The sequence below is a fragment of the Bufo gargarizans genome, chromosome 4, assembly GCF_014858855.1.
Source record: "Bufo gargarizans isolate SCDJY-AF-19 chromosome 4, ASM1485885v1, whole genome shotgun sequence".
Classification (NCBI taxonomy): Eukaryota; Metazoa; Chordata; class Amphibia; order Anura; family Bufonidae; genus Bufo; species Bufo gargarizans.
In genome coordinates, this window is record NC_058083.1 from 298,686,672 (window position 1) to 298,706,750 (window position 20,079).

The following is a 20,079-nucleotide window of genomic DNA, read 5'->3' on the forward strand; positions in this document are numbered from 1 at the left end:
TGTCTTCACATACACCCATATCCATCTATTATATCTATATATATATATATCTATATATATATATATATATATATATAGATATATATATATATATATATATATATATATACACACACACACACACTTGTACACTGTCTTCAGTTCACACACAAATTATCTATTTATCTACAGGTATCTATCTATCATCTTATATATAGATATAGATATACACACTTGGATTCTGTCTTCATGTCCGCACACATGGATAGATAGATATACACACACGTACTCATGTCCTCATACCATATTGTTACACCGTATTATTGCCATTTTAATGCAGTTTTTTTGGTTTTTGAAAGCAATGACGGGATAGAATAATAAAGAGAGAGGACTTTTAAGTGTAAGATCCCTCTTCGCCTCTTTTGTTTTAATCTATTGCCAGGTTACATTAAAATGGCAGATGTAAAGGGAAGGACCCTTACGTCTTCTCTAATTTCCTTCTACTTATCCTTTCTCCACCAACAAGGATTGTAACTGTCAATGCATCATGGGGTGTGGGGATGTCATCCTAGACAAGTAAATTTAGGTTTATAACATGAGTTTGGGGCACATTGTCTTGATTTGTTGATTGGTGAAGAGAATTTATTGGGAGTGATTATCATAAGAGCCTGTGGCTGTTGGGAGAGTAGTTCTAGCATTGGTTACGTGTGGTCTCTAGTGTCAGACGGGTAGTAAAATGCTGGAGCTTCATTTTTGTGGTTAATATCTTTCATAATAGTCCATCAGCTGTGACTTTGAATGGACTAGCATTACTCCGATGATTCACATAGGGGCAAGGACCACATGTAGTGCTAGAATGAACAAATGAGCTGCCAATGGTATGTATTACCAAGATGTAATGAGAACATGCAGCCTATCAACTGGGTACTTAGTTGTCATCAAAATAATGTATGTAATGGTATAGAGGAGCTGAATTTGTTATTTAAAGGGGTTCTGCACTTTCTTTTAACTTCTGATCTATTCACTTGAATGGAGCTTAGCCCCGCCCACGCTAGTTGATACAAGTCGTGACGTCAGTGGTCCGGCGGTAAACAGTGAGAAGGCCGCGGCGCTGCTGGAGTGCCACTGCCTTCTCAAACAGCTGATCGGCGGGGGTCCCGGGTGTCAGACCCCCGCCGATCAGAAGCTGATCATCTATCCAGAGGATAGATCATCAGTTAAATGAATGTGCAGAACCCCTTTAACTCTTTTAACTATTATTCAAAGTAATGCAGTGGGTTAAGGCTTTGTTCACATTGCTTCAATTACCTTTAGTTGTTCTGCTCCATCCAACAAAAATGAACAGATCTAGCACATAACTGAAGTCTACTGCACCCAACAGAACCCCATTGAGTATAGTGGGTTCTGTTAGGTTTCAATCACAGAGTTTGTCATTTTACTGGACAAAATAGCGCAATATACTCCATTTTTATTTTTTTTACAGAATCCACAGTGGAGACTCTTAACAGAGACATTGTAAAATTATGCAAAATGACAAACTCAGCCCCTCTATGGGCACAGCCACACCGTTAAGGGCTTGTGTTCTGCCCGTTGCTGTATTGCAGACCGCATTTGCAGATCCGCAATACACGGGCACCGTTCCATTGTCATTCCGCATCACGGATGCGGACCCATTTATTTTAATGTGTCCGCAAATCTGGAGATGTGAAACGGAAGCACGGAACGGAACACTACGGAAGCACTACGGAGTGCTTTCTGGGGTTCTGTTCCGTGCCTCCGCACCGCAAAAAGATCGAACATGCTCTATGTTTTTGCGGAATGGAGGGATCGCGGACCCATTCTAGTGAATGGGTCTGCGATCCCCAATGCGCCTGCCCCACGGAAGGTGCCCGTGCATTACGGACCGCAATTTACGGTTCACACCACGGGCACCATCGATGGAGTGTACAAGCCCTAAGTTTCCTGATGCAGTTTTGAAAGCCAAAATCAGGAGTGGATCATAAATGGAGAGAAAGTATAAAGGACAGATAGGACTTTTGTTTTTTAAATTCACTCCCGATTTTGGTTTCCATGTGGCCGTACCCTTACAAGCTTAAGGCTCGTTCACACGAACGTTTTTTGCGTTCCGTATATGGTCCGTATACAGAGCCATTTATTTCAATGGTTCCACCCAAATTTTTTTAATGTACTCCGTATGTATTCCGTTTCCGTATTCCCGTTTTTCCCTTCCGTTCAAAGATCATGTCCTATTATTGCCCGTAAATCACATTCCATGGCTCCTTTCAAGTCAATGGTTCCGCAAAAAAAAACGGAACACATACGGAATGTACTCCGTATGTCTTCCGTATCCGTTCAGTTTTTGCGGAACCATCTATTGTGCCCAGCCCAATTTTTTCTATGTAATTACTGTATACTGTATATGCCATACGGAAAAAACGAAAACGGAAAAACGGAATGGAACCGGAAACACTACTGAAACAAAAAACGGTTTCGTTAAAAACACTGAAAAAGCCATACGGTCGTGTGAACGAGCCCTTAATCATGTTACGTCCACGTCCAGGCATGATTCTGCTACAATTGACTTGCTCACATTGAAGCAGCTGATACACCATACTGTAACAGAAAAGCGAGGCTGTGGCTCCTTTTATGAGTTAATGTCAGCTACAAGGACATTGTGGAATAACTGGAACAGATCAGAAAATGTCACTTTAGTACAATATTACTTTCACAATCTTTTGTTATACACTTCAAACAAAAATGGACAATTCCATTGTGGCCATTTTTGTGTGTTTTACTTGTAAACAATTTTCTCAGTTCTCAGCATGATGAACTTTGCAGCAAATGTGCCCTAAAATAATAAAGGCTTTACCAGATCCGATTAGTCCTGGAAATCAGGTTTCACACACTGGGCAACAGTACTATAAATCTGTGCACATCATGTACCTATTGTGCCTTAGGGTGACAAAAATACTATGTATACATGTGCTCCAAAGAATTTTCTGGGGGTCAATGTGCCTTTTGTGGATCATTTTCACATTTTTTTTCTAAATCCACTAGAATCCGGACTATAGTATATATTGTAGCATTGACAAGGGCTGGAAATGAATGGGAGTTACATGCTATGTACAGTATATAGCCGTACCATACACCTTCAGGTTACTCTCTTACAACTTCCATAACTGAGATCCTATAAAAGATGTACAGAAAAGGGACGTTCACTTCTTTGGATTTGGAATGTATGGACAGGCTCCCACAAGGGTATGTTCACATGCGGCAATTGAGTTGCTGAAATTTCTGCGGCTGTTCCATACATCTGAATGGAGTATATACAAATCCATGCACGAGCTGCAGAAACTACCCCATCCACGTGTATGGAGCAAATCATTTCTATTACTAACTGGCCACATATGAACATATATCATAACTGCTATTTACCAGATTCTATCAGGATTTTAAATATAGTATTTTCAAAATTATGAAATTGGAATCTAACCTACCAATCAGTATTGGTCTATAATGGCAGATGTAGCAGAGCTGACACTTTCTAATATACAGTAGAGTGTGAATCAATTAGAAATAGAAATGCTAGTATTTTTACATCCAGAAGCTGAAAATGTTAGATTTCTCACAGCTTTAGGCCTCATGCACACGACCGTTCTTTTATTCTGTGTCTGTTGTGCCATTTTTCGTGATTTTCTGCGGACCCATTGACTTTCAATGGGTCTGTTGAAAACTCGGCTAATGCACCGTTTGTCATCCGCGTCCGTGGTTCCAGTCCGTCAAAAAATATAACCTAAAAAACGCAGAGGCACACAAGATTGTCATCCGCGTCCGTTTTTTTCCTATCTTTTGCATGGCAAACTTGTCTTAGACTTTTTTTTACTTTCCTTCATGTCTGGTGGTCCTCCAAAAATAAAGGAAGACACACGGAAACAAAAACGGAAATGGATCACGGAACAACATTTTGCGGAATGGAACACAACAATGGTCGTGTGCATGAGGCCTTAGGGGTTGTCTAGCACAGGGATCAGCAACCTTCGGCACTCCAGCTGCTGTGAAACTACAACTCCCAGCATGAAAACTTACTCGGCTGTTCTAGTAACTCCCACAGAAGTGAAAGGAGGATTCTGGGAGTTGTAGTCCTGCCCTGGAGGTTGTTGATCCCTGGACTTTTAAACCAGCTCACAATGCTTGCCGATCCCCTGCTGATCCGCCCACCTGGCTCGTTCTGACTCTGCCTTGTTGCTACCTACATCCTGGTCCCTTTAGACACGCAAAAAATGCCATTCAGCAAGTTTCTGGCCACAGAGATGATCCGCTACAGCCAGTGAGCAGTGATTTAGTGTGTGTCCAGGGGGACTGGGAAGCAGAAAGCAGCATGGGACTTCACTGACATGAATATGTTTTCTTACATTATTTACACCATTGTGAACTGGTTTAAAAATAATTTTTATTGACAGAACCAGCATCCAGTTTAGGCAGTTGGGACTCAAGGCTGGAATATTTTCATACAATGTAACCATTGTAAATATTGTAAATATTGCTACTTTTTCTGTCCGCTGCTTTCAGTGGACATATACCAGCTGTGTCTGTCATAGCACAACCTATATACAGACGTGGACAAAATTGTTGGTACCCTTTGGTCAATGAAAGAAAAAGTCACAATGGTCACAGAAATAACTTTAATCTGACAAAAGTAATAATAAATTAAAATTCTATAAATGTTAACCAATGAAAGTCAGACATTGTTTTTCAACCATGCTTCAACAGAATTATGTAAAAAAATAAACTCATGAAACAGGCATGGACAAAAATGATGGTACCCCTAGAAAACACAGAACATAATGTGACCAAAGGGACATGTTAATTCAAGGTGTGTCCACTAATTAGCATCACAGGTGTCTACAACCTTGTAATCAGCCATTGGGCCTATATATATGGCTCCAGGTAATCACTGTGTTGTTTGGTGATATGGTGTGTATCACACTCGACATGGACCAGAGGAAGCAAAGGAAAGAGCTGTCTCAAGAGATCAGAAAGAAAATTATAGACAAGCATGTTAAAGGTAAAGGCTATAAGACCATCTCCAAGCAACTAGATGTTCCTGTGAGTACAGTTGCACATATTATTCATAAGTTTAAGATCCATGGGACTGTAGCCAACCTCCCTGGACGTGGCCGCAGGAGGAAAATTGATGACAAATCTAAGAGACGGATAATCCGAATGGTAACAAAAGAGCCTAGAAAGACTTCTAAAGAGATTCAAGGTGAACTTCATGCTCAAGGAACATCAGTGTCAGATCGCACCATCCGTCGTTGTTTGAGCCAAAGTGGACTACATGGGAGACGACCAAGGAGGACACCATTGTTGAAAACGAATCATAAAAAAGCAAGACTGGAATATGCCAAACTACATGTTGACAAGCCACAAAGCTTCTGGGAGAATGTCCTGTGGACAGATGAGACAAAAATCGAAGTTTTTGCCAAGGCACATCAGCTGTATGTTCACAGACGAAAAAATGAAGCATATCAAGAAAAGAACACTGTCCCTACTGTGAAACATGGAGGAGGCTCTGTTATGTTCTGGGGCTGCTTTGCTGCGTCTGGCACAGGGTGTCTTGAATCTGTGCAGGGTACAATGAAATCTCAAGACTATCAAGGAATTCTAGAGAGAAATGTACTAGCCAGTGTCAGAAAGCTTGGTCTCAGTCGCAGGTCATGGGTCTTGCAACAGGACAATGACCCAAAACACACCGCTAAAAACACCCAAGAATGGCTAAGAGGAAAAAATTGGACTATTCTAAAGTGGCCTTCTATGAGCCCTGACCTCAATCCTATTGAGCATCTTTGGAAGGAGCTGAAACATGCAGTCTGGAAAAGGCACCCTTCAAACCGGACACAACTGGAGCAGTTTGCTCATGAGGAGTGGGCCAAAATACCTGCTGAGAGGTGCAGATGTCTCATTGACAGTTACAGGAAGCGTTTGATTGCAGTGATTGCCTCAAAAGGTTGCGCAACAAAATATTAAGTTAGGGGTACCATCATTTTTGTCCATGCCTGTTTCATGAGTTTATTTTTTTACATAATTCTGTTGAAGCATGGTTGAAAAACAATGTCTGACTTTCATTGGTTAACATTTATAGAATTTTAATTTATTATTACTTTTGTCAGATTAAAGTTATTTCTGTGACCATTGTGACTTTTTCTTTCATTGACCAAAGGGTACCAACAATTTTGTCCACGTCTGTATGTGAGGTCAGTCTAAGGGCTTGTTCACGCAACCGTATGGCTTTTTCAGTGTTTTGCGGGCCGTTTTTAACAGATCCGTTTTTCCATTTTTTGTTTCAGTAGTGTTTCCAGTTCCATTCCATTTTTCTGTATGGCATATACAGTATACAGTAATTACATAGAAAAAATTGGGCTGGGCATAACATTTTTTATAGATGGTTCCGAAAAAACGGAACGGATATGGAAGACATACGGAGTACATTCTGTATGTGCTCCGTTTTTTTTGTGGACCCATTGACTTGAATGGAGCCATGGAACATGATTTGCGGGCAATAATAGGGCATGTTCTATCTTTGAACGGAACGGAAAAATGGAAATATGGAAACAGAATGCATGCGGAGTACATTCCGTTTTTTTTTGCGGAACCATTGAAATAAATGGTTCCATATACGGAACTAAAAAACGGCCCGTATACAGAATGCAAAATATGTTCGTGTGAACGAGCCCTAAGAGGCAGGAGAAAGGTTTGCGCTGATGAAGAAGATTGCCTAGACTGTACATTTGTTGTAAACTCTCAGTTCTGCAGGTTTTCAGCTTCTAGAATGCTCTCATTTAGTGACAGCAAGCAGAGTTTGACAATGCTCAAGGAAAAGCTGAAAAATACCATTAAAGGGTTTTCCTACAATTCACATTCATAATGTATCCTCAGGATAGGTCCCCACCTCTAGGACAACCAAAGATCACTAGAGAAGGGGTCCCGAGCCCCCATCCTTCTCACTGCATGACTGCAGTGATTAGGTGTTTGAATAGAGTAATCATGTGTGGTGCCGCTCCGTTCAAAGAGTATGGGGCTGACCAGAGGCATGCACAGATATCATAGGGCCTGATACTAAAACTTGGAATGGCCCCCCCCCCCCCCCCCCCATATCACTAGGCTATGCCCCCATTGCTTTATAGGCACCGCTGGGACACGCACCTATCTCCTAAATGGAGCCCGCAAAGTGTTGGCTAGAGAACTCTGGTCCGGCCACCACCAAGCACTGTCCCCAAAGAAGTAAATGGGAGCGCACCGCGCATGACCGGCCACCACTTCCATGCACTTCTATGGGGCCAACAGAAATAGCCGAGCCAACACTCGGCTATTTAATGCGCCCCCAAAGTTAATGAATGGAGGGCGGCGGCAGTGCGAACTCCACCACTTTCAGGGCTCCGTTCTCAATATAGGTGCAGGTCCCAGCGGTAGGACCTACACATTTTTAAGGCAATGGGGGCATATCCTAGCAATATGCCCCCTTTGTCTGAGCTGAGAAAACCCCTTTAAAACAAATGTACTCATTTCTATTTTATTTGTGGAGGAATGTTTTAATAAAAGAGTCACGCTTTCACCCACTTTCCCAAAGTGAAACAGGTACTAGAAATATGGCGCTCATTCTGAACACTAGATTTTTCAATGTATTTACCAGACAACCAACCTAAATACATTGCTAAATTTCCCCATACAACTCTAGATCTCTTGCTTCCCTTCACATAGTACATGATAAAACTGCCTGCCTGCATCCACCACTAGGAGAGTTCAGTGCACAGGAATTTATATTTTACATTTATGAGATAACTCCTTTGTAGGTAAGGATGTGTTAGTTTCACTGTAAGTATCTCTAATTTGGAGACAAATACAATACAGCCTGGAAACACATAGTGGTCCTGATATGGCTGAAAACTGCACTGGCACTTGGTTTACTGCAAATTTCTATTGTTTAGAGCCACACATTGCATGTAAAATGTCTAAAAAAAAACCTGTGTTTTACCTATTACCTAGTAAATCACCGACCCTGCAATATGATATGGTAGATACTGTTGTATGATGTCACCAGCCTCTGCTCACTCATTCCATGGAGGAGACTTTGCTGATGTCTAATATTAGATATTAGCGCAGTGTTTGGAAGCAGTTTTAGGCAACAGCTTAGATGTGAAGTTGTGACATTCAATGAGCCCCTGACATTTTATTGAAAGTGTTTCAAGGGTCACCTTAATTTATAGTTGTTTTGGCTACCTGGCCCCCTTCACTGGTCTTTGTGTGTAAGATTCTGGATGGATGGACAGGGTCATGTGTGCTTCTGCAACCAATGACTGGACTCAGAAATGACATGACCCAAGCATGATATAAACCCAGCGGTGTGTGACCTTGTCCATCTTGACGTTTACAGGCCAGTAAAGGGAGCCAGGAAGCCCAACCGAAGTGCTGGATAGTGATGGACGAACATTGGCCGGGACGGTTTGTGAACGCGACACTCCAATGTTCACGAACTGTGTATTCGAAACGGGCTCCATAGACTTGAATGGCAGGCGAACCTGAAAAACCTTCAGGTCATATTTGCAGCCACCAAATAATTACTAGAAGTTCACAAATAGTCCCAGAACATGGACAGTGACATACCAGATGTATTATTCGAATTTGCGATCTCCATTAATTATTTTTTTTCAATGCAAAATATCGGCAATGTAATTCTCACAAATGCGTATGCGCAAAATAGGCGCGGCCTACTAGAGCAACTGGTTTCCACCAGACCGAAGTTGGATGCGATCAGAAAAGATGGTTGGCAACAATTTTCGCCACGTTGAGGAAGAACTTCTGGTCACTGTAAGTGATTTGACATTAAAGCAGTGTAATTGTTTACATTTCACATGCATATTAGAACAAACGCTGTATATGCAGATCCAATCTTTTAAAAAACACGCCATTGCGAAAATCCCTAATGATGCGGTTTTTTTTTTTCGCGGTACACAGAACCACTTTACCAACTGTCAACGGCCTGTGACCTCAAAGCTGAAAGGAGTGCAGGACCGGCGTGGCTCTTGGCTTCCAGGCACAACAGACGCAGCACAGCATGGCAACGTCTCACCTGGCACGTCGAATAGGTTCTAGGGACCTTGGGGGGCACAGCGGAAGAGGCAATAGCAGCTGAAAAGGAGGAGTCAGCCGAGGAGGAGAGGGAGGATGGAGTAGGAGGAGGAAACAAAGAGGCAGGTCTGCTTGTAATTCGTGGCAGTAACACCAAATCCACATGGGTGTCGCGGGTTGAATGCTTGACGGCCGTCAGAAGGTTCACCCAGTGGGCAGTAAAAGTTATGTACCTTCCCTGCCTGTGTTTCCTAGACCACATGTCTGTGGTCAGATGTATCTTGGCACCGACACTGTGTGCCAGAGATACATTCATTTGTCGCTGAACGTGGCCATATAGCTCTGGGATGCCCTTCTGGGAGAAATATTTTCTTTTGGGGACCTTCCATTGCGGTGTGCCAATGGCCCCAAATTTTCTAAAGGCCTCTGAGTCCACCAGTTTATGTGGAAGTAGTTGGCGGGCTAGCAGTTCTGACAAGCCAGCAGTCAGCCGTTGGGCAAGAAGGTTATCCGCCGTCATCATTTTTTGGGGGAAAGGAAGCCTGCTTTTTGCCAGATGAACGCGACAACGGCACAGTGGAAGGTGGAGTGGAGGACAACTGGGAGGAGAGAAGAGAAGGAGAAGAGGCATGACGGGGAGCGCCGGGAGTGCGGCTTTGTGGGTTCTGACTGTGTTGCTCCCACTGGGCTTGGTGATGGGAGGCCAGGTGCCTTCTTAAGACGGTAGTCCCTAGGTGAGTGTTGGGATTACTGCGACTTATGCATTGCAAGCACAGGCTGCAGATGGCAACATTATTGTAACCAGCGGACACGTTAAAAAAAGCCCACACTGCGTAGCCATGTGCCGGAGTCCTGGGAGCGCCAGATGCGACCGTGCATGGTGGATGGCTAGTTCCAGTCTGCTTTTTGCCTCCTGTGCCCTGCGAGCTCTGCCTGCTTCTCCTCCCTCTATGCTGCTCAGTCTCTTCCTCTGAACTCCCCTCCTCTTCCTGCTTGTGGGCACCCACGTGAAGTCCATCGACATGTAATCATCGTCACCTTCACCGCCACTGACATTAGAGATCTCGGAGTAGGCAGCAACAGTGGGGACCACCCTCCTTGGATTGATCTGGGTACTGTCGCCAGACTGCTGGGTGGCGGACGTTGATACCTCCTCTTCCTGATCCGATGCCAAGAATGACTGTGCATCGGTAAGGTCTTCTTGGAATGGATGGGAAAATAATTCCTGTGACTCTGGCGGAGGGGATATGGTGGTGGTGGTGGTGTCTTTGGGGGTGCACACAGCAGAGAGTGAGGAGAATGCAGATACAGAGGATGAGGAGGGTGCAGAATCGGAAGGTTGAGCGAGCCACTCAACCAAGTCTGGTGTGTCCTTTGATGTAATCGCACGCACCTTCTGCAACTTCCCACTTAGACTCTGGCCTGGTGCACCTGCCCAAACCCTACCACCCCTACGGAATGGCCTGCCTCTTCCTCTGCCTGTCATTTTCAATATGACCCTGTGAAAAAACTCCCTATAGAGGAGCAGTATTTGTGGATGAAGGTATATAACACCCCTGCCTCAATCAGTTTTTTGGGGGGGCAACTAGTAAATCACACCAGTAGAAATTATTAGTTCCAATAGCGTTTGTCACTCTGTGTAGATGCGTTAACGCAGCAAAATCGCACACAACTGCTGCACAATACAATTGCACTATAATAATATAATAAGTATATCACACCCCTCAGTATTTCACACCTATCAATAGCACACCTATACCAGTCCTTAAAAGGACTTTTGTGGACCTATTAGCTAGAGATTTGTGTCCCTAACAGCCTGTCCCTGCTCCACACAGCAACCTCTCCCTACACTGGCAAAAGACTGAATGTAAAATAGCGGCCAGATCAGGTTTATTTATAAGGTGGGGGGTATGTCCATGTGCTGAAACGTCTCAATTGGCTGTCCTGTACCACCTGATGGATGTGTCATGGGTCAAAGTTCTTCACAATGTAAAAGAATATGGCGGGCGCGAATCGCAAATTCATAAAGTTTGCCGTGAAACGACCACCGGGCGAACCGCAAGGCCATCTCTAGTGGTGGAAACCAAATGAGTGGAGTCTTTTCCACAGGTAGAGCAGCATGGGGTTAAAATTGAAAAAAAATATATATACCGCTAATTAGAGCTGTAGACAGGCATTTCTTCATCCAGGACAAAGATTAAGTGTGGTGTTCCCCAGTGCGGTGTATTAGAATTAGTAATTCAAAGTTGCACTACCCCAAAAAAATTGTTACAATTCATTTACACCATTTACATAGAACTACAGTTACAAGTTTTATTGTCAGTAATGCAAACACAATGGTGCTATATCACAAACATAAATTGTACCCATATGCTGCATGCTATGCTCACATATATGCAGAACACACATGCATACATATTACATACACATTATACACATATAGTTACACACATTGCACATACTTACCTCTCTTCAGAGCTGCCATGTCAGCAATATTGACCAAAGCCTGCTTCTTGCCTGAACTGCTACCTGAACTCCCCTCCCCCCCCCCCCCTTTTCTTACAGTCCCGTCAGAGCTGCTGACGGATCAAGTTACAACAGCCAGTAATTTTCAACACTACAGATAGGAGAGGGAGGGGGAAGGCACTGATTCCAGAGACATTTTCATACACTTCTATCATACATTGCAAGATTATTACATAGTGTGGTGCCTAAGCAACAGTGTCATACAATAGCAAAGAAAACATTTTTTTTTTAGGATTTAAAAAAAAATCTGTTGCAGAGAGTTAAGGGACAGGGGCACCCAGAGTATCCTTGCAATTTTTTGTGATTATGTCATTTTTAACAATAGGTCTACATAGTATAGAACCAGATGTTGTGAAACAACTCCCAGCATGCTCTATGGGAGTCCCAAGAACAGCCTAGCAAGTTTGCATGCTGGGAGTTGTAGTTTGACAACAGCTGGAGTGCCGGAGGTTGCTGATCACTGGTATAGAATATACTAAAGTTTGGATTGTGGTAAGGCTCTGTTCAGGCTGTGTTCTCTGACAGAAGTCGGCAGTGTATGCCACTGTATAGGCATACAATGGAATATGTTGTCCATAGGATCCCATTGTAAGAAAACATGGCATATGTATAAGAGAGCATGGCAATATATGCTTTCGTATACAGTGAAATAAAATTATACCATATATATTTAATAAGGTAACAGACCTAAAATTATAGTAGGAGAAATTAATATTCTAATACAGGCAGTTTATGATGCTGCATTGTTTTTATGATGATATCTTAGAGGTAATAACTGAACTTGCAGTTTTACTTAAAACCACAAATACAAATTTCACAATTTTATTTGTATGAGATGATAAAATGATATTTTGTGTTATTCCACAGACCCATCTTTCCCAATGAGTCAACGAAGCTTTCCTCCATCCTTTTGGAACAGCAGCTACCAGCCATCTGCAGCTCCACCAACCCTGGGCAGCAGCCTAGCCAGTCCTCTAAGTGGTCCTCATACAGAAATCCCTTTTGGAGCAGACCCTTATTCCCCTGCTTCTCTTCATAGCCATTTACACCAGGGACCACCTGAGCCTTGGCACCATGCACATCACCATCACCACCACCCATATTCTATTGGTGGAGCTATAAACAGTCAGGGTTCCAGTTATCCACGGGCTACAATGCATGAGGTATACAGTACACACTTTGATCCCCGCTACAGTTCTCTACTTGTCCCGGCATCAGTCAGACCTCACAGAATCACACCAGCAGGAACGGCGCCTGGTGCCACACAGTGCGACCTAAGCAAGGGAGAGCCATCTGGATCTGCATGGACAAGCCCTGGTCCATATCCAGGACCAGCAGGAGACATGGGACAAAGCCTTGGCCTCAATGTTGATGCAGGTAAGCAGAGCTGGGATTCATTCACCACCACTTAGGGATGTCACTTTTGGATCTATGGTGTCATTATCTAAATTTAGGAGCATAAAAATAAATACCATACCCAAAATCCTGACCAACAACTATTTTCCCAGGTGAAACACTAGAAACATAAATGCTAGTCAGTGCTCATGCACACGGCTGTCGCCCGGCTGTGGCCGTATTGTGGCCTGCAAACAGCGAGTCCGCAATATGCGGGCACCGGCCGTGGGCTCCCTGCATCATGGATGTAGACCCATTCACTTGAATGGGTCCGCAATACGGAGCTGCGGTGCAAAATAAAGGAACAGAACCCCACATAAGCACTACGGAGTACTTCCGTGGTGTTTTTGTCCGTGCCTCCGCACTGCAAAAAAATAGAACATGTTCTATTTTTTTGCGGCGCGGACGGATCACGGACCCATTGAAGTTGAATGGGTCTCGATCAATCCCAGCCGTCGCACGGACGTTGCCCGTGCATTGGGGACTGCAAATTGCGGTCCCCAATGCATGGAATGGCTGCAAAACGGCCGTGTGCATGAGCCCTTAATCAGTACTCACCACCAGTGCTTCTGCAGAAAAGTAGGTGACTAGGTTGGAGTTCTTAACTATTTTACTAACACCCAACTGGTGAGTATGCTGGATTTCCAGTGATCTAGCTCTGTCACCTGCTTGATAGAATTAGAAGGCTTAATCATTTCAATGGGCCACTCTGTTTTAGGGCCCATTCAGACGGCCGTAGTGCTTTGCGGATCTGCAAATTGCAGATTCGCAAAACACGGACACTGGCCGTGTGCGTTCCGCTATTTTCGGACCGCACATGCACGCAACCATAATAGAAAATGCCTATTCCTGTCTACGATTGCGGGCAAGAATAGAGCAAGCTCTATCTTTTCGGCAGAGCCGGGGAACAGAACCCACGGATGCGGACAGCACATGGTAAGCTGTCCACATCTTTTGCGGTCCAATTGAAATGAATGGGTTCGCAACCGTTCCGCATAATTGGGGAACGGAGGCGGTCTCATTCATACGCCTGTTTGAATGAGTCCTTATACACATCACTGGCTTTCATTACAGGATATACTAAGTGTATTTCGACATTAAATATTGCCATAATATATAAAATGCAGTTTTACAAATAACTATGTATTTGTTTGAAATGCCTTGTTAGAATTTAGAAGTTATGATGTTTTTCAAGCATTCCTCTCTATATTTTTTTTAGGAAAATGCTTTTATAAAATAACTCACTTTAAAAAAAATGGCAGTAAAATGCATTAAAAAAACACCACGATAAATGATGCATCGAACAGCATAGAGCTGCATAAAGCTGGCCATGCATGGTGAGATTTCTCAGTAATAAGTTGAGCTCTGTAAATGAATGAAATAGACACAATTAATTGGGTGCTGCTGCAGTATGTTGTTTTTTTTTTTACCTTTTTTTAGACACTATTGAATGCATGCATTTTTGAGGCTACCTTCACATATTTCAGTTATGCCCAGTTAGTTGTTTTTTGCCAGGACCTGGACACAACTGATATGTATACTGCATTATAGTGTACAGATCCAGCGCCAGATAGAAAAACGTAGTCTGGCGCGATTTGACATCCGGCATCGCAACTAATACTCCAGATGTATGAGAAGGATACCATAGAAAACTATTGAATAATTTCTGTCTCAGTTCCCTTCTGTTTTTAGGGGAACTGAGCCGAATAGCTGGACATATGTGGAGGGAGTTTTTGGGTATGGCATTTTTTGCACAAACAGTTTTTTTTTTTTCTAGTCTTTTTTTTCCTATAGAGAAACTATAAAAAAGAAAGAAAGAGGTCAATGGCCAACATTTAACATCAATTCGTGGTAGTTTTTGCAGCAAAAAAAAACAAACAAAACACAGCATTTAAAAAAGAAATTATCCTTAATTTTTGGTGATTTATTCATACACTAAAAGATATTTATTAGATCACCTTTGCACTCAATGGAGCAGTGATCAAGCCCACTAATAAATTACAAATGACCAACAATTGCATGCAGTAGTTTATCCTCATTTCATTGTTATCTCACACTTTGTTTGAAGCTTTATAAAATTTTGCCACTTATGGGCAGCTGAAGTCAGCCGTAGGCTTTAGGTAACCTGTTCTTCCGTCAATAAGTTATGGCTGGACTTTGAATGTAGAGTCAAAGACTTTAGTCTTTCACTGATAATATACTGTACTCCTGGGCTAGAAATAGTATTCACACATGTAAGGAAATTAAAAACTTTCACTGATTCACTTTGAATATTGTAAGGGCTTTTCTAACAATTTTCTAGATTCTTCATCAAACATGATAAGCTAAAGAAATAGATTTCCAACCCTTCATTTCAACTTATTAAATAATCCTGAAATAACAAATGACCAATTATTTTCCAATAAATGGTTACAAACCACAGTACGAATTAGGGTGCAGTAGTGCACTCACAACAATTATATTGAAAGCACGTAGAAGGGGCCTGTAGTATGTGGAAGAACCCCTCAAATAACTACATAATCATTCTCCTACAAATCATAGGCTTGGAGACAACAGCATGGTTGAAAACTCGAACTGTGTAGAGAATCAAAGAACAAAGGCTGCTAATTGACAGCCATCTTATCTATCTGGTGGCGGTTAGAGGACTTCTCACTTTCTGTACTTCTCAATTGTTTTTCTGTGTTTGCACTGCCAATAGTTAACCATTCATTCCATCCTTGCAATACATTCCTGCTCTGAACATTTATCTCAGTTGTGTTTGTTTGGAGTTTTCTTTCCTGGATTGTGAAAGATATTGTTTCAGGTTCTTTGAGTCAGGATATGGATAATTGATCAGGTCAGACTGTGTATGTTGTGATGTGCCTACAACTGAAAGGAATCCCTGTACAGACTGATATTGGCAGCCTGGTGTATAAAAAGCACAAATGGTGTCAACTAGTCTTCACCATAGTAAATTAATATACTAACAAATCCTAAAGAGGATTTTTTGACAGGCTATTAGAACATTATTCCTGCTCCTCAGTTAGTTAATATATGCTATGAATGTTGCATTTTCAGATTAGTTTTTGGCTGTTGTGTTTTTTCATAGCATTTAGCGACATCAAGAGAGGGAGCGTAAAAGTCAATTAAACTAATCTATAATAAGCCTATAAGGATATTTGATTGTGATGTTGACAGGAAAACAGTTGACGGAATTAAAAAATCAAGGTCAATGACGAAAACAAACTTTAAAAAAGAGAGATAGGATGATGAGGGGTCTGAACCAACAAATACTGAGAAGAGGAGAGAGGAGAATACTTGAGGTGAATAAAACAAGACCTAGTCATGAGGAACATCTCAGATAAACTCCAAAGTTTTGATAGGACCTTAAACATTCACTGTTATCAAATTAAATCAATAAAATCTGATTTTATTTTTTATTTTTTTATTTCAGAAGCACAGGAGTACACAAAGTTGAAAAGCAGGTATATTAGAATAGATAGATATATAGATATGAGATAGATATACGTGGGAAAGAGAGAGAAAATGCATATCTAAACAGAAAAAGGTTAGCTAAAAAGCATAAGGTCTACGTGGATTGAGTACAAAGAGGGTTAAGAAAACATAGAAGAATAATAGTTATTTGATTTCAAATATTCATGAATACAGAGTATATGAATTTCTTTTTCACAGGCTCCACCTTGCAGTCTAAAGTCTCATGACTTTTATCCAGGGTACAAAGTTGCTGCAATCACTGTGTACAGCAAAAGTCACTTTAAAATTTGAAGAGCTTTCATACACATGGAAAACTATTATTCTTTATCTCTAATCTTTTGCACTGAGAATCTTCCATTACAAGCTATTTCTATATCATTTAAGCACCTAAAGGGGTTCTATAGTTTTATATCTAGTTTGGTATACATATGTCTTACACTTTGATATTGTTTATATTGATGTGTGTAGTGCCTTCACATTTTAATGTAGAATATAACACAAGTATATGTGCTCCTCTATTATAAGTTTATTTTTGCAAATATATAGAATAGACCTATAGAATCCCTTTGAAGTTACATCAATATACCTATTTCCTCAAGCAGTGGCCATCCATACTATTATTTTACCCTGTCCTTAAATATCTTGTACCTTTAATTCTTTCCACCCTTTTCACCCACCTCTCTTCCTCACTCTCCTTCTCTGCCTCCTCCATTCCCAGGTTTACAGCCTCAGGATAAAAGCAAGGATCTGTACTGGTTTTAAAACCTGTTGCCCTTGTAGATCCTCTCCACCTTGTAGAATTGGTGGCAATTCTGAGCTGACATGGAATTGCTTTGGTTTGGTGGTAACAGCTTGTGATCTTGGTTTTCAGCTCGACGTTACACCTTCTGTGGAGGACCTCTCCTCAGCTGATCTTCTCAAAGACTCTCAGCCAAATCACTTAATCCAAGGCCCAGAACCCATGTGTTCCAGCACTAAGACTGCAACCAGAGGATTGGAACAGGACTCCATACAACCGGCCATGCTGGAGACTTTCTTAATTCCTCCTTGCTCAAAGACTCATATTTTTATTTAAAATGCGATTGACAAAATAATTGGTGCCACCAAAAATATATAGAGAGATATAATTATATATTAATATAATTAACTTGCATTCTTATGGGGAAAAAAGACTATTTTTGTTGTTAATATTTTTTATGCCTTTGTGAAAATGTACTTTCAAAACCAAGCTGCCTGAAGAACAAAAGTCCAGTTTGTTTGTAATAATCTTTATGTGGTTACACAGACAAAGCACACACATCCCACATGCAGACTATGGACATAAATAAAAGGACTAGAGGTCGATGGACTCAAAGCCCATATGTGGACATTCAATCCAGTGTGTTGTGAATGGCAAGAATCTATCCAGGGCCACCTGCCCAAAGCTTATAGAAATGCAGCTGTTAGATGGACAACTGTTCAAACTCCAGAAATATGACAAGCAAGGTGGCACTTCTCAGGGTTTAGCCCAACAATTGCATTTGATTATTTTTTTTTTTTTACAAGAGAATTTTATGATGAAAGAAAAATCGCTTTTCAAAACTGACAGCCTGTACATGGATGGAACAACTGCAGCAGAGTGAAAGGTGATACTCTGCAGAGACACATTTTAGTGTGGCCAATGCATCTCCGTGTGTGTATATGTTGCTGTCATCTTGTCACTTTAATTTGTTTGGGAAACTGTGAGAGATGTATTTAATTGTAGGGTTTCTGCATTAAAATATCTTCACGTCCTTAGATGTGTTGAACTGCTGATCATTGACCTATAGGATTATTATTACATAGGGGAAAATGTAGAGCTAATAAATTGTTTATATCACCTATCAGGCATATTGCACAATGTACTTATATCATTGCAATTTTTTATAGCAGTCACACGTTTAAGATGTTCTTTTGGGTACAGACGCAGCCACACATATTGAAGATGTTCAGTTGGGTGTAAAAGCAGTAAAACATATTTAAAAAGTTCAGTTGGGTATAAAAGCAGTCAAACATATTTAAGAAGCTCAGTTTAGTATAGAAGCAGTCACACATATTTAAGAAGTTCAGTTGGGTATAGAAGCAGTCACACATATTTAAGAAGTTCAGTTTAGTATAGAAGCAGTCACACATATTTAAGAAGTTCAGTTGGGTATAGAAGCAGTCACACATATTTAGGAAGTTCAGTTTGGTATAGAAGCAGTCACACATATTTAAGAACTCAGTTTAGTATAGAAGCAGTCACACATATTTAAGAAGTTCAGTTGGGTATAAAAGCAGTCACACATATTTAAGAAGTTCAGTTGGGTATAAAAGCAGTCAAACATATTTAAGAAGTTCCGTTGGGTATAGAAGCAGTCACACATATTTAAGAAGTTCAGTTGGGTATAGAAGCAGTCACACATATTTAAGAAGTTCAGTTTAGTATAGAAGCAGTCACGCATATTTAAGAAGTTCATTAGGGTATAAACTCAGTCAGACATATTTAAGAAGTTCAGTTGGGTATAAAATCAGTCACACATATTTAAGAAGTTCAGTTGGGTATAGAAGCAGTCACACATATTTAAGACGTTCAGTTTAGTATAGAAGCAGTCACACATATTTAAGAAGTTCATTAGGGTATAAACTCAGTCAGACATATTTAAGAAGTTCAGTTTAGTATAGAAGCAGTCACACATATTTAAGAAGTTCAGTTTAGTATAGAAGCAGTCACACATATTTAAGAAGTTCAGTTGGGTATAGAAGCAGTCACACATATTTAAGAAGTTCAGTTGGGTATAGAAGCAGTCACACATATTTAAGAAGTTCAGTTTAGTATAGAAGCAGTCACACATATTTAAGAAGTTCAGTTGGGTATAGAAGCAGTCACACATATTTAAGAAGTTCAGTTGGGTATAGAAGCAGTCACACATATTTAAGAAGTTCAGTTTAGTATAGAAGCAGTCACACATATTTAAGAAGTTCATTTGGGTATAGAAGCAGTCACACATATTTAAGAAGTTCATTTATGTATAGAAGCAGTCACACATATTTAAGAAGTTCATTTGGGTATAGAAGCAGTCACATATGTTTAAGAAGTTCAGTTGGGTGCAAAAAATCCCATTGTTTTCATACATACAGTACAACCACATGTTCAAAACAGAGGAGAAGTCATATCTGTGCCTTTATGCCCCACTCCTGGTTTTGCCTTCCAAAACTACATCAGGAAACCTGACCGTGTGGCCGTACCGTTCTTTTTACAGTACTGGCACCGTACTCAGTTGTCAAGATGGATAAATTGTGTTATTACACTCAAGTATCTGCCTGGGTGAGATTTCTACATCTAGAAATATTTCAAGGGAATAACAACTTGATGATTTATTGCATTGATATCCAATATCTTGCCCGCTTTGCTGAGGTTCGCCTGGCAATACCAAAGGGCAGTATTTAATGATATACAAAGGAAGAATTGAATTAACATTCTGCTTAATTCCTATATCTGACACCATGTGGATACTTCCCAGTATGTGTACTCCTCTGGTAAGACTGACATGTTCTACAAAAGTATGTTATTTTATACTC

The 20,079-nt window shown here is 41.1% G+C and overlaps 1 protein-coding gene across 2 annotated transcripts in view; it reads left to right on the forward strand.

Annotated features, from left to right (window-relative positions):
* VGLL2 (vestigial like family member 2) overlaps positions 1-18,292 on the forward strand; it is a 24,309-nt gene extending 6,017 nt beyond the window's left edge. The window contains exons 3-4 of one of the 2 annotated variants that reach the window (XM_044290637.1): positions 12,499-13,008; positions 17,372-18,292. In XM_044290637.1, the coding sequence (XP_044146572.1) occupies positions 12,499-13,008; positions 17,372-17,412 (551 nt within the window). In that variant the 3' untranslated portion in view covers positions 17,413-18,292. The other variant, XM_044290636.1, reaches the window with a different exon arrangement.
* Positions 18,293-20,079: the final 1,787 nt, after the last annotated feature.